The 13,091-nt window shown below is 36.3% G+C and overlaps 2 protein-coding genes across 8 annotated transcripts in view; one reads left to right on the top strand and one right to left on the bottom strand.

The window, feature by feature from the left end:
• Nucleotides 1-418: 418 nt before the first annotated feature.
• The window catches only part of LOC117789414 (sodium/calcium exchanger 1), a 74,112-nt gene continuing 61,439 nt past the window's right edge, over nt 419-13,091 (bottom strand). For 2 of the 7 annotated variants that reach the window (XM_034628433.1, XM_034628432.1), the window contains exons 3-11: nt 6,057-6,148; nt 4,676-4,714; nt 3,655-3,678; nt 2,988-3,136; nt 2,632-2,731; nt 2,448-2,570; nt 2,225-2,383; nt 1,983-2,154; nt 419-1,914 (exon numbers count right to left, since the gene is read on the bottom strand). In XM_034628433.1, coding sequence (XP_034484324.1) covers nt 1,710-1,914; nt 1,983-2,154; nt 2,225-2,383; nt 2,448-2,570; nt 2,632-2,731; nt 2,988-3,136; nt 3,655-3,678; nt 4,676-4,714; nt 6,057-6,148 — 1,063 coding nt within the window. In that variant the 3' untranslated portion in view covers nt 419-1,709. Of the gene's footprint in view, nt 1,915-1,982; nt 2,155-2,224; nt 2,384-2,447; nt 2,571-2,631; nt 2,732-2,987; nt 3,137-3,654; nt 3,679-4,675; nt 4,715-5,553; nt 5,569-6,056; nt 6,149-13,091 lie in introns of all 7 variants that reach the window. The other 5 variants (XM_034628434.1, XM_034628436.1, XM_034628438.1 and 2 more) reach the window with 5 other exon arrangements.
• On the top strand, nt 8,793-10,595 carry LOC117789416 (membrane-bound alkaline phosphatase). Its single transcript, XM_034628439.1, has 2 exons — nt 8,793-10,037; nt 10,100-10,595. The coding sequence occupies exons 1-2, from the start codon at nt 8,808-8,810 to the stop codon at nt 10,436-10,438; spliced, it is 1,569 nt and encodes a 522-aa protein (XP_034484330.1). The 5' UTR covers nt 8,793-8,807; the 3' UTR covers nt 10,439-10,595.

Below are 13,091 nucleotides of genomic sequence, written 5' to 3'. Positions count from 1 at the left end.
CTATAGAAGTACCTAAATTCTATATCGGAAGCACTTTACTCGATTTATTTGCCTTTGCCATTAAGTTATTGAAAAATGTCTCTTATGGAGAGTATGTCTTAGTTATATTACTATTCATAAATTTGTTTGTATTTATGATAAGACTGAAAAATGAGTACTGTTATAATATTAGATAGTAGATACTTTACTGCTGCTCCATATTTGCCATTCCTTTATGTGTACATTAACCTGATTCTGTTACGACTCAATCTAATCGCTTGTTAACTGCAGTAATATTCTGAATATATCGAATTCATAGGAATAAATCTATACATGCTCATTACATCTGCTCAAATCGACTTATTTAAATTTAGTCCTTATGAACCTTTATGTAAATATTAAAAGGAATGCAAAAAAAGAAAGGAGGAAAACAAAGTAATTGAATTAATTCAAAAATTTAATTTAATTTTCATGACCTTAGACCAAACATTGATATAATATTCAACTATTTATAACCTAATCGTAAACCTTTGATTTATATGTTTATCATATTAATAATATAATTATTTCTAAATTTGGCGCATATTCCCGTTAGGTTCCCATACTGCTTATGATTCCAGGCATCATAAATATTTTCATTAGTAGTTGGTTATCGTATTTGTAAGTATTTTCATTTTGGTATCTATTCAAAATGTTGTATTACAAAATAAAATAACATTATACAAAAAATACATCCATTTAACAAACATTTGGTGTTGCCTTAATAATGTTTTCTTTTATCGATTTCTATCGCTCCAATATGTTGACAAAGTACTAAGTAAATGAAAGTCTTTCAAGTAAGTAGATTTATGTAGTGCAGTGCATTTACACTGGTGGTCATACTAAAAGTGCCGCGTTTCAATTGGTCGGAGTTAAGTTTAGTTTACGTTTAGTTTATCATAGGTTCATTTCCTATAGAAGCTGTGTTGAATTCAAAATAGTGTTAAGAGAAATGCTAAAAATGTTCTTTTCTTTTTGACTAGAATTGTAGTAGCTGTAATATGGGTAGGTCTTAACTTTTCGAATAATATAATATATTTAAAAATTTTGGTTTTTCATTCTTACACATCTATTAAAATAACAATGGCTGATCGCGATAATTAATGGAGAGACATTTTCAACGTAAATTTATGAATAACAATTTATCAGTTTAACATTTACTTTCGCTTATTTAAATTGTATTTGTATAAATATTAAGTACAGCTATAACAAACAACAACAATGATAATAATGACTTAAATTGAATAGAATGATATCATCTCTAGTATCTTTAGTATAGCACAGAATAGTGCATTAATACATCAAGATGTTAAAACATAATAATAACAATAATAATAATATTTATGATAATAATGATCACGTTTCTTGTTTGCCGGGCAGCCTTTGTATTTACAATAAGCATTAATTCATTAATTACATCAATTCTTTAAAATAGTTCAGTAATCTAATTAAACATTACAATTTTTAATAATAACATAAATTTTACATAATTATCAATATTTATAAATCGTAATTGCATAAATACATACATATACATACATATAAGTACATACAGATATAAATATATATTGTATATATATTATCATATGAGAAGAATAATCGTAAGAAACAATAATCTCCGCATATTTTATTACTTTTACCACACATGGCTAAAAGTATCTCGCTTTATCGAATTGATAACGCATAGTTGCTTATATATCGATGACATCGTATGCCTCCATTGTGCTTACAGTCAGATACAAGACCCAAAGACTGAATAGAACTGATGCATGTATCCATTTCGAAGCAACTGGTCCGCCAAGTTCAGCTCGAATCGATTTGGCAGAGCGTCGATACATCATAATGGAAATGGCGATCATTGCCTCGCCACAGAAGAGAGCCACAGCAAATCCAATTCTAAAGATAAAGTAGGGAAATTTTAAATTGAACCGAAGTTTCCCTTTAAATTGTTCCTAAATACTTACGTGCCCGGCTCCACATTGAAGGTTGTTCCATGAGCCATGTGATAAATCGAGGCTAAAGACCACGCCAAGCCAATACCAAGGAATACATTCACCGCATTGCTGCCCGTCACGTTGCCAATACTGTTATCGGCGCTATCATCCTGTTTCGATGCAATAATGCTGGCAAATGTATCTGTAAATATTTAATAGTTTCAACTTACAAATATCTTTGATGCTAGTCTCAGTTGGTAGTTTCAGTTTACCTGGTATACTGGTGCCGAGTGCCACAAAACAAATAGCCGTAACGGAGTCCTTGACATTAAGAGCGCAGCCAAAATAGGTGGCAGCGTCTCCAATAACTGCGGTGCAGACGCCAATGACGAATATTGATACAACGAAGGTGACATAGCCGCCGCAAATATCTGTAAATTATGCAAGGTGTGTAGTCTTTACAGTAAGCTTAATAAGAATATTATCGGATTCTACCTGTGGGCGGCACAAATGCAAACAGCACCTTCCAGAATAGACAAATGAAATGGCTGATATAATCGATACATCGTGGTACTTCCTCCTCGTCACCATCATCGGTATCGAGCTCGCTCTCATCGGCTATTAAAATTAAAATAGTTAGATGTCATACAAATCAGTTGGGAATTTCATTGGAGCTTACCTGGAATAACGGTGAGTGCATCCCTAAACTGCTCCCTCCAGGAGGATGTGCCTAGAACAGCTGAAGTATTTGCTTTGGCAACGAGTTTGTCCACAGTAGCCTGTGAAATACAGTTATGAATAAAGTTGATGCTGTCAAATATTACGTATACGTTGTGAGCTGTTTGCTGCATATCACGAATACGCCAAGAAATACGCCAAAAGCAAAGCACATTTGCAGCCCAGTTAACTGCTCATTTGTTTTCTACCTGAGGCGGCAGGAAAGCAACTGGACACGTCATAAGCTGCATGCACATGTGTGTGATTGTGTTTATGTGTGTGCTTCTCTGGCTTCCATTGAATTGCCATTTCACTTACTTTAAATTCCGAACTCTCGCGTATTCGAACCTCCACGGAGGTCAGCTCTCCGTTTCGGGGTTTACTTAACAGCATAACGCGTTCCAATTCGGTTAGATTATTGTATGGTTTCTTCTCCAATTCCTGGATTTGCTCTAATAATTCATCGTCTGCGTGCGGTGAAAAATTTAAGTAATTGATCAGTTTTGCTACCAACACAAATGACTGCGCCAACAGACTGTGTTGCAGTTTTCTCATTTAATTATAATCACAACAGTTATAAAGAATATGTGTATGTTTAAATGCAATACATACACGTACAAACATGGTCACTGACTCATTAATTTAAATACATACATCAAGAGAAAGTTAGTATATATATAAATGGATAAGGTACAAATATTGCAGTCTTTTGTGGAGCACAATAACAAAAACATTAATCTACAACTAAAAATACAAACACACATGCAAAGATATCTATTATCTATTAAAATCACAGCTAATCACAGAAAAAAAGCAGCCAATGAAATGATGCTTAAACTTTTCGAGAAACCAATAGAAATATCAATCAAATTTGCTTAAGTAAAAAACATGCTTATCCGATTGTAAAATAATGAGAAGAGCTTTTTAAGAGATAAAAGCTTATGCCTGAACGAAAACATATAATGCGAACATATCGATGACTCACGAGTATGATCTCCAGTGTAATTTTCTAGACAGCGATTACGTAGCGAGGTGCAACAGTTTTCACAAAAGATTCGTTGGGATAATTCCAAAAAAAAAAATGTTCTTATTTAAATATATTTTCTTGAACATGTTTGATTCATTTTCTATGTTCATTAAGCTAATAATAATTTTGATCAAAACTATGTTTTATTTAATTTGTACTTGCCTACCATTTAGTCTGTTGTGTGTGAATTATCATGGAAATGCATTTAATGGAGGGCTCTAGCACACACACAGACAAATAAACACATCGATATGAATACTCATAAATAAAAATGGGTTCACATAAATTATGTATTATACTTATTAGATAAGTACACAGTAAGTACGTGAGCCATTGGCCCAGTTGCAAAACACAAAGAAAAACACAAATGTATTCCAAAAATATTAATAAGTTTGTGTGTTATATTACTTACAAATCAATTATGGCGAATCAGTATACGATATATTCGTTCGGTAAACGATAAACGTGATACAATTTACGGAATTGTCGATGATATCGTGTGTTGAGCACAACAAACAGAAGCGGGCACAAGCGCGAAAAATACGTGGAAATGTCCGCCGTGTATGGGAAAATGTTTAACCAAAATTGCCCAAAAATGCACTAACTTTATTTCAATTGAAGACGAAATCCGGCAATTTGTAAATTGCTTTAATGTGATCTGATCTGAACTGAATGGTCTTAAATTTCAAGTAATTCGGCTGCTGCGTCGAAAAAGCGCAATTCTTTTACATAATTTGGTTACAGCAAATACAATTGTCATGCCAATATGAGATACTGATACTCTTACACACACCTATACATAAACATATATGCAAATTTGTTTAATGATAAAGGAATAGATCTTTGGCAAATGTGAAGATGTGTTGAAATGTCTTCAAAAACAAAATGGACTCGTACTTAAATATATTATTTTCTTTTGATATGCTTAACTTAATGTGAACAATTGCAAGTGAAATGGCGTATATATACTTTTACCTACCAAAAAATCGATGAAAAAATGACTCCTTATTAGTGTCATCTGCGTATAGATAATAGCATGTTGTGTGGCGAATGCATAACATACGAGTACACATGGAATTAATTAGTTCAATATGAAAGTTAAATGCATGATGTGAGATCTTAGGTTATTTTTAAATAAGAATATACTTGCAATTAAGATTTCTTTTATTCAAGTTAAGGTACCATGAACAGTGCAAAAGGAATGAGGAAAAGGAAAGGGAATCTACACAGCTCCCAGAATTAGTTTAACATTGATAACTGTAGTATATGGGTATACTCGTACTTGATTGGATGCTGTGGTGATGATGGGCATTTAAGGAACAAGTCGTGAAACAAATGTAGTTCATGTTAGTATTTGGAGAGTATTATAGTCGTGCATCAAAATAATGTTAAATTATTTAAACTCCTTTTTGCAATTAAGAATAAGATATTAATTTTCATAATATTTAAGAAAAATAAAAACAAAAAACAATAAACTTCCCACATAGCACCCAGTTACCTAGACGACAACAGGAACAGGACAACATAAAAATGGGTTCTAAAGGATAACGTAAAAGAAAACATACAACACCAAAGGAAACACATAACTATGTTTTTTGTTTTTCTTTTTACTGGATAAGTAAAAGGAAATATAAAATAAATAAAATAATTTGCACTTTTTTGTCGCAATTCCGGCACTCTGTGAAATATGAGAGGCAACAAATGTTATTTGATGCTAGGCACAATTTGAGTTAAGAACTTATGGAACCAAAACTCATCCGAAATTTAAATTGTAATTGAAATTAAATTTTTTGCACTCATCTTAAGCTTTCGTGTTCAATTTAAATAAAAGTAATTAATGCTCAATTCAAGTCTTACGGTAGGTAGCGGAATCTAGAAAAAGCACAAAGAACACAAATTTTAAGACAAATAATAGTGTAAGTACGCGTACGAAGTATATATGTGATCCATACTAAATAATTATAACTGTCTTCGTTGATTCGAATTGGGATTTGTCAATTCACAATTTGCCACTGTTGTGTTGTGTATGTGTGAGTATGTGCATTATATCTTAGCAAAAGTTTCGTTTAGAATATGAACTCTATGAAAAAAGAATTAAAAAAAGGACAATTTTAATTTTTATCCATGTTTTCTCTCATCCTGAGGTCGATGTGAATTCAGTAATTTGGTTAACAGTAAATTGAGTTTGCTTTGTTTGCTACACACACGCTCACACTCACACACACACAACTACACTTACACATACAGTGTGTGGGTGTCTGAGGAACCTGTCACGGATCGGGAAGGAGGTTCTGTTCGTAACGACTTTTGGTGCTATTAAATTGAGTTTTAACGCTCGTCGTCGAAAGTTGGAAACTCACCTGGCGCCAATTGCGGTGTGCCAATGTGAACCTTGAAAGCGACATCCTTCTCATAGCTGCTCTCCTCAATGATCTTAATGGATATACGTTGCCTGCAAAGAATTAAAGTACAACGATTACCACAAAAGATTTTTTTATTCACCATTTATGAGCAATGCAAATAAATTGTCGACTTGATTGAAAATTATTAAGTCCCAATCTCAGCATTAAGGTCAACTGAAATTATCTCTAAATAGCAACGTCGATTTTCCTTTGACTTTATCTTCTAATCGTTATAAGCAACAGGAACATTGATAAATGATTTTGCCATGGCCAAGTGTCCGCAATCTTGACACTTGAAATAACGTTGGGAATTTATTAGGCGGCATTAACAACAGCCAGACTCCGCCGCACCTCTTCCAAATGGTCTATTGGGCAATAAAGCACAGCAAACAGCAAACAGCAAAATCAATGAGCAATAGCTTCACACAGATGTTTTGTGTGTGTGGCAACAAATTACGTATACGCATGGTGTACGAGTACTCATAAATATGCGCAATATTCAACATTGCAGCAAATTGAATAATGTACTTCGAAATCTAAAACATTTTCAAGCACAACAGAGTGCTTAACCTGGCCGAAAAGTCCACATTCGGAATAATTCAAGCATAAACAACTTTGATGTTGTTGTTGCTTTGTTTGTTTTCAATAAATTTGGCAGTGCGCCAAGAAAAAAGTGTACCCTCTGAATTCGCTATTCTGCCACAAGTGGCTTGCTTTTTACAGCTTGAGGGTAGCACGGAGGCACATAAATGTTAGACCGATAAGACAAATTGAATGGGCCAAACAAAAGTTGGACACAACTTCACACAGTTTGACAACTGATTAAGTTTACTTGTTTATAGTCAATCAATAGTTGAGCCATGTGAAATTTACTATAAATATTCTGATATCACCGACAGATTCTCAGAAAGATACGCAAAAATAATCATTCCAACGGAGAATTTCAAATACACGATTATATGAAATTAGATTATAATTGCAGTTGTTAGATAGAATCTTGCTCTCTACAGTGAAAAAAACATCAACTTCTATAATCAAGAACATTCATCTTTAAATCTTAAAAACACTAAGAATATTAGTCTGAAAAATCGCAGTTCTTTATATAAGAACGAAAATCTAAAATTGTCTAGAAATTATGATAGTGTTATATTTTTTTTAGTGGGCCACCCTGTATATCAAAATAAAACAAAAATAAAATATTATAAATATAAATCGTGCCTTATTTTTTTTTTACTGTCTTAAATATTTTAGTAAATTTATTTATTTTCTAATAATTGTGGTCTTAAAAATAAATGAATTTTGCACCTTATTAATAAGAAATATTCATAAAACCAAGATGTGTTTTCTAACTTCTTGACACATTCTTTAGACCAAAATTCTTAGTTCTGAGAGAAAAATCTTGATTTTAGAACAATTATTTTCAAGGCTGCAAACCGGTTCTGAACTGAACCTCGCAGATCCGGTTCGGTTCGGGTTTTTATGCATCCTGAACCGGATCTAAACCGAACATTTAAAATAATTAACTCAGCGAACCCGAACCCGAACCAAACCCATTCTTAAATAAAAAGTTTCTGTTCGATTACAAAATACTTTCATAGATTTTATGTTTTTTTATTATGGCGCAACTATTTGAGTCATCGAATAAAAATCATAAATTAATAAGTCACATAATATTTAAATCTTTAAATTATTTTTGATTTGTTACAAATGTATAAAGTATAAAATTAATTTAAATAAAATATTTAATAGTATTATAAAATGAAGAAAAATTAAAATAATAAAAATATATTTTGTATTAAATTCTACCATGGTTCGAACCCAAACCTTGGGTTCAGGGGATGTATAAGCCGGTTCGCAAACCGAACATAGGTCTTGCACTCTGGTCTGAGCCACCGAACCGAAATGTTGGTGGTTAGCAGCCTTGATTATTTTTATCAGTGTAGAACTTTTCACATTTAATTCAACTTTCACCTTTTGAATAAGAATGCGAATGGCAATTACTCATTCAATACCCTAACCGTACTGCATAATCTAAGTCTGCAAACCACCTCCTCTTAATTAATTTTCATTTATCTTTGATTTTTGAAGTTACAACAAATTTTAATAAAAAATACGCAATTTTTTAAAGAATCGGGCTGAATTTTTATTATTTCATTATTTATCCACTGTAATAAAGTCAAGTTTAAAGTTAAATAAAAAATCCCTTTAATAAAAAAGTATATTATTTTGATTAAAGGCCTCATGTGCTATGATTAAACTTGTTAAAGCATGTTAAAAATTTTGGGTAGCACATTGGCCACTTTCTTGTTTGTTATGACCTCAATGAAATGCTTGGAATAGGAAAGCAGACTTTAGGACCTTCGGTCAGATTTCTTATGGCTGATTACGTGCTTCAATTGGAGGCATTTCCATGACTTAGCCCAACGTTTCTTTTCTCTACACATGCAACACATTTCACGTGCTATTTTTATTGTGCTAGTCCGAAAAACATAATAAACGTATAAACTGTGTTGTCGTTTTGCGGCCGATCATAAATAAAAGCACGAGTCGGGCTAAGGGAATTAATAATGTAGCATTAGATTTGGCCAAAATCGCGTCAATGACTATTGCCATTTATGATACCATATCTTATCCTTATCATAATCGTGTAGAGTGGCTCGCCATGGGCCGATCAGCAACTGGTGTTCTTCATAGCCAGTCTTCAACAAGATGTTGATTCTGTCAAACGTTGCGATTGTGATCGGAGTGCAACTGCTTCTCGGTGGCGCCTCTTGGGCGGCACCAGAATGCACGCGGAGTGCCGAGTATTGTCAGGAGCGGCTAATGCATCCGGATTTGCCGGAGCCAAAGCTGCGGCAGCAACGCAAGGTGGAGGGCGAGGAGACCAATGCCTATTGGCGGGAGCTGGGCACACAGTTTGTGAAGGACAAACTAGCCGCACAATTGAAGAAGGGCAAGGCCAAGAATGTGATCATGTTCCTAGGTGATGGCATGGGAATTACAACCACCTCGGCGGCCCGTAATCTTCTGGGTGGCGAGGAGAAGATGCTGTCTTTTGAGCAGTTCCCTTACATTGGCCTAGCCAAGACCTACGCAGTGGATAAGATTGTGCCCGACTCGGCGTGCACAGCCACCGCTTATCTATGTGGTGTTAAGGGTCAGGAGGGCACCATTGGCGTCAATGGAGCTGTGCCCAGAACCGATTGTAAGGCCATGCTGAACGAGAGCACACACGTCGACTCCATTGCCAAGTGGGCCATGGATGCCGGCAAATGGGCGGGTCTGGTGACCACCACCCGGGTGACTCATGCCTCGCCATCCGGCGTATATGCCCATATTGCGGAGCGTGACTGGGAGAACGATGCAGAAGTCGAAGCCGACTGTGGTCCCAACTCTGGGGTGAGGGATATTGCCTATCAGTTGGCCAATGGCAAAGTGGGCAGCAAACTCAAGTTGATCATGGGTGGCGGTCGCCAGCATTTTGTCGATTCAAGCAAGGAAGCTTGGGGCAAGCGCAAGGATGGTCTGCATCTCATCAATGAATTCAAGGCGGCAGATTCACAGAATGTTTACGTGACCACCGCTGACGAGCTAATGGGATTGGACTTAAAGCAGCCAAAGCGATTGCTGGGACTCTTCCAGGACGATCATTTACTGTATCACCTGCAGACCAATGAGAGCACCACGCAACCCACTCTGGAGCAGATGACGCGCAAGGCCATTGAGTATATGAGTCAGAATGACGAGGGCTACTTCCTGTTCATCGAGGGCGGTCGCATTGATCAGGCCCACCACGATAACAAGGCTCGTATGGCGCTCGACGAGACCATCGAGTTCTCCAAGGCCATTGCCGCTGCTCGTGAGCTGACCAATGAAGAGGACACTCTGCTGGTGGTCACTGCGGATCACTCGCATGTCTTCACCTACGCGGGATACTCGGTAAGCATTCTCTCTCTGCATGTGCATAATTTGAAAGGCTTGTCAACTCTCATCTCTGGCAGTATCGCGGATCTGACATCTTTGGCACAGCGCCAGCCAAGGCGAAAGATGGCAAACCCCACATGGTTCTCAGTTACTCCAATGGTCCCAGCTATGAGCATTTCTATGATGCTGAAACCAAGGAACGCATCGATCCCACTACACAGATTAAAGGTGTCTATGATGAAGTGTTCCCAGCTGGCGTACCCCTCGAACTGGACACACACGGCGGCGACGATGTTCTTGTCTATGCCCATGGACCCTGGTCCCATTTATTCACCGGCGTCTACGAACAGAGCGCGATTCCCCATCTGATGGCCTACAGCTCCTGTCTCGGCGATGGTCTCACCATGTGCACCTAAGACCCATGCGACAATCAGGCATGAATTCAGTTGCGTGCCTGCTCCTCATGACAATTAAGTTGGCAGCTCATATTTCCACCTTCTCTCGTTTGTTAAGTGCAACATGTAAATGGTAAATTGTAGATTGCAAATTGAATTAAAGCGAATTTCTACAAAACTCTTAACTGGGTCACCTGATCCACCCTTTGCTTGTAAGACGCTACTTCCTCAATTTTGCCAAAGTTTTTCATCAGAAGTTCGCTTGGATCTCAGCTCTCGCTGGTAATTTTAATTTTAAACTCATCAACTTAATGGGCGAGGCATCTATTTGCATGGCCTATATGCCTGTGTGTGCGGTTGTGTGTGTGCGGTTGTGTGTGTTTGTGTGCGGTTGTGTGCGGTTGTATGTATGTGGGCACGAACATTTGGTGTTCCCTTGCGTGTGCGGTGAAAGTTTAGGCGAACTTTTGGGTTAAAGCAAGCACACACAAACACACACGCACACCAATACACACACGTACACACACACACATATATTTAGATGGCACACATACGTTGCTTGGCATTTGCATTTATGTGCAATTTTATGCAAATCTTTGGAGCACTGGCTCTATGGGTAAGCTTTAAAAACAGTATTTAACTATTTTCATACAACGCAAAAAAATCTTCACATATATGCAATCAATCGTTGAATAAAACAATTAAAACGAATGCGTCATGCAAGTTGAATCGGGCCATCATGGCGTATGTGTAATATGGCAAAACTGTCATAGAAAATTGCAAGCAAAATGCGCATGTATTTGTCAATTTGCTAGTTTCCATTTCCGATTTGATTGAGAACTAAATTATATCCGTCGCACAACCAGATTGTCAGTGTGTGTGTGTGTGTGTGTGTTTGTGAGTGTTGCGGGTGAAAACCTCATTTCCCCTATATGTGACAACCATTTGGCTAACTGCAACTACAACGACAAACTGAATGCCCTTCAGCCTCAATCGCTGTTGCTATTCAATAGCTAATTTCGTTCTATTGCCACTTCTCGGTCACTTCCGCCGTTTGATTTCAATGCCGTCACAAGTTTGTTAACGCAGTGAGAGCATGTTATTAACACACACAAATACACACACACATACACACACACACATACATACCACACACTCACACCACACATACATACGACACACATACACTTTTATTGTAAGCGAGACTTTATTGATCAATGTTGCATAGTCAAAGCCACAAAACGTTGCAGTTGCAACTTGACAGGGCCGTCGCATAAACTGCCGAACCGTCGCGACAGTGTCTACACTGATAAAAAAAAAAATGTTCTAAGATCAAGATTTTGGTCCAAGAATTTTGGTCTAAAAAATGCGTCGAGAGCATAGAGCTCTTAAATTAAGAAAACACATCTTGGTTTTAGAAACATTTTAAATAAGACCAAGTTCTTATTTTAAGAATAAATGATCTCAAAATTAAAAACAAAAAATAATCAAATTAAAAATGATTTTTAATTTTTTTTTTTAGTTTTTTTTTTGTAATTTGAATTAAATATATTTTATTTTGTCTTGGTAATTTTATAAATGTTATTTTAATTTCATACTAGTCTGATTCGAGCCGGCGTCTACTGCAACACAATCGAAGCGGTTTCTCTAACCAAAACGCCACGTTTCCACCATTTGTTTTATATAAAATAGTCCATACACGTATTTATAGTTTCCCAAGAATTTAAGATTTTAATTCTTATATTAAGAATTTTGATTTTTTAGATTAAAATTCTTAGCATAAGTAGTATGGTCTTAAAATGTGCTTATGTTAAGAACAAAATATTTAAGATGAATGTTCTTGATTTAAAAAAGTTGGTCTTTTTTTTCAGTGTATGCAGCCACAAAAGTGGCTCATACTTTGATAACCGAGTGGGGACAATTGAATTTTTAAATAATTTATGTCAAAATGAGCACTTTGCATTTAATCAAGCGACTTTCTGTAATACAGTCACTGCACAGTTTACTCTAACAATCCACTCGAGAATCGTTTTCTCTCAACCAAGTTTTGTTGAGTTGCCTCAATTACCTGGTTCGTTTATTGCAAGCAAAGTGGTCCCATGTCAATATGCTCAAGCATACCTAATAGCCACCATCCAAGGCGAGGGCAAGGGCAAGGGCAGACCACAAACACACAATGGAATGGAAATAGATGGAAAGCCAATGCCACCCATCAACCCGTGTGCCTTAAAATAAAATTACAGAAAAATACCGCAATTTGCATGGCAATGAGGATTGAGGAATGAGCAGCAAGTCCAAGTCCCAGGCGATTTACCGAACAGGAGCCAACCGCACGGACAGACCACCCAACAATTTCATCCAACCTCAGCCACAAATGCAATGGCAAACTTTTACTTTTCGCAACGCCTTATGTCCGTATCTCTCTTAAAGTATATTTAAATTTTTTTTTTCTAGACTACACTTCTGCGAATATCATCTATTCGAACGGGATTGTTTTTTGTGGGCAAGCATTTGGAATTTACGCTTAAATTGGCAAAAGCAACGAAGACACAACTGGCTTGGACACATTAATTAAAGTTGGCCAAATGTAAAGGCCAAATATACAGGTAAATTTATAACGCATCATAATCCAATACGCAAATATGTCGAGTGTGGGAATTTATTTACTGCTGCA

The sequence above is a fragment of the Drosophila innubila genome (genome assembly GCF_004354385.1).
Source record: "Drosophila innubila isolate TH190305 chromosome 3R unlocalized genomic scaffold, UK_Dinn_1.0 2_E_3R, whole genome shotgun sequence".
NCBI lineage: Eukaryota > Metazoa > Arthropoda > Insecta > Diptera > Drosophilidae > Drosophila > Drosophila innubila.
The sequence above is the reverse complement of the archived record's forward strand: the minus strand, read 5'-3'. Positions and strand labels throughout refer to the sequence as shown.

Excerpts from the sequence above, each read along its gene's own strand:
- LOC117789416 (XM_034628439.1), top strand. The coding sequence starts at position 8,808 with ATGTTGATTCTGTCAAACGTTGCGATTGTGATCGGAGTGCAACTGCTT. Across the intron at positions 10,038-10,099 it reads TCACCTACGCGGGATACTCG|TATCGCGGATCTGACATCTT; the intron begins GTAAGCATTCTC and ends CATCTCTGGCAG.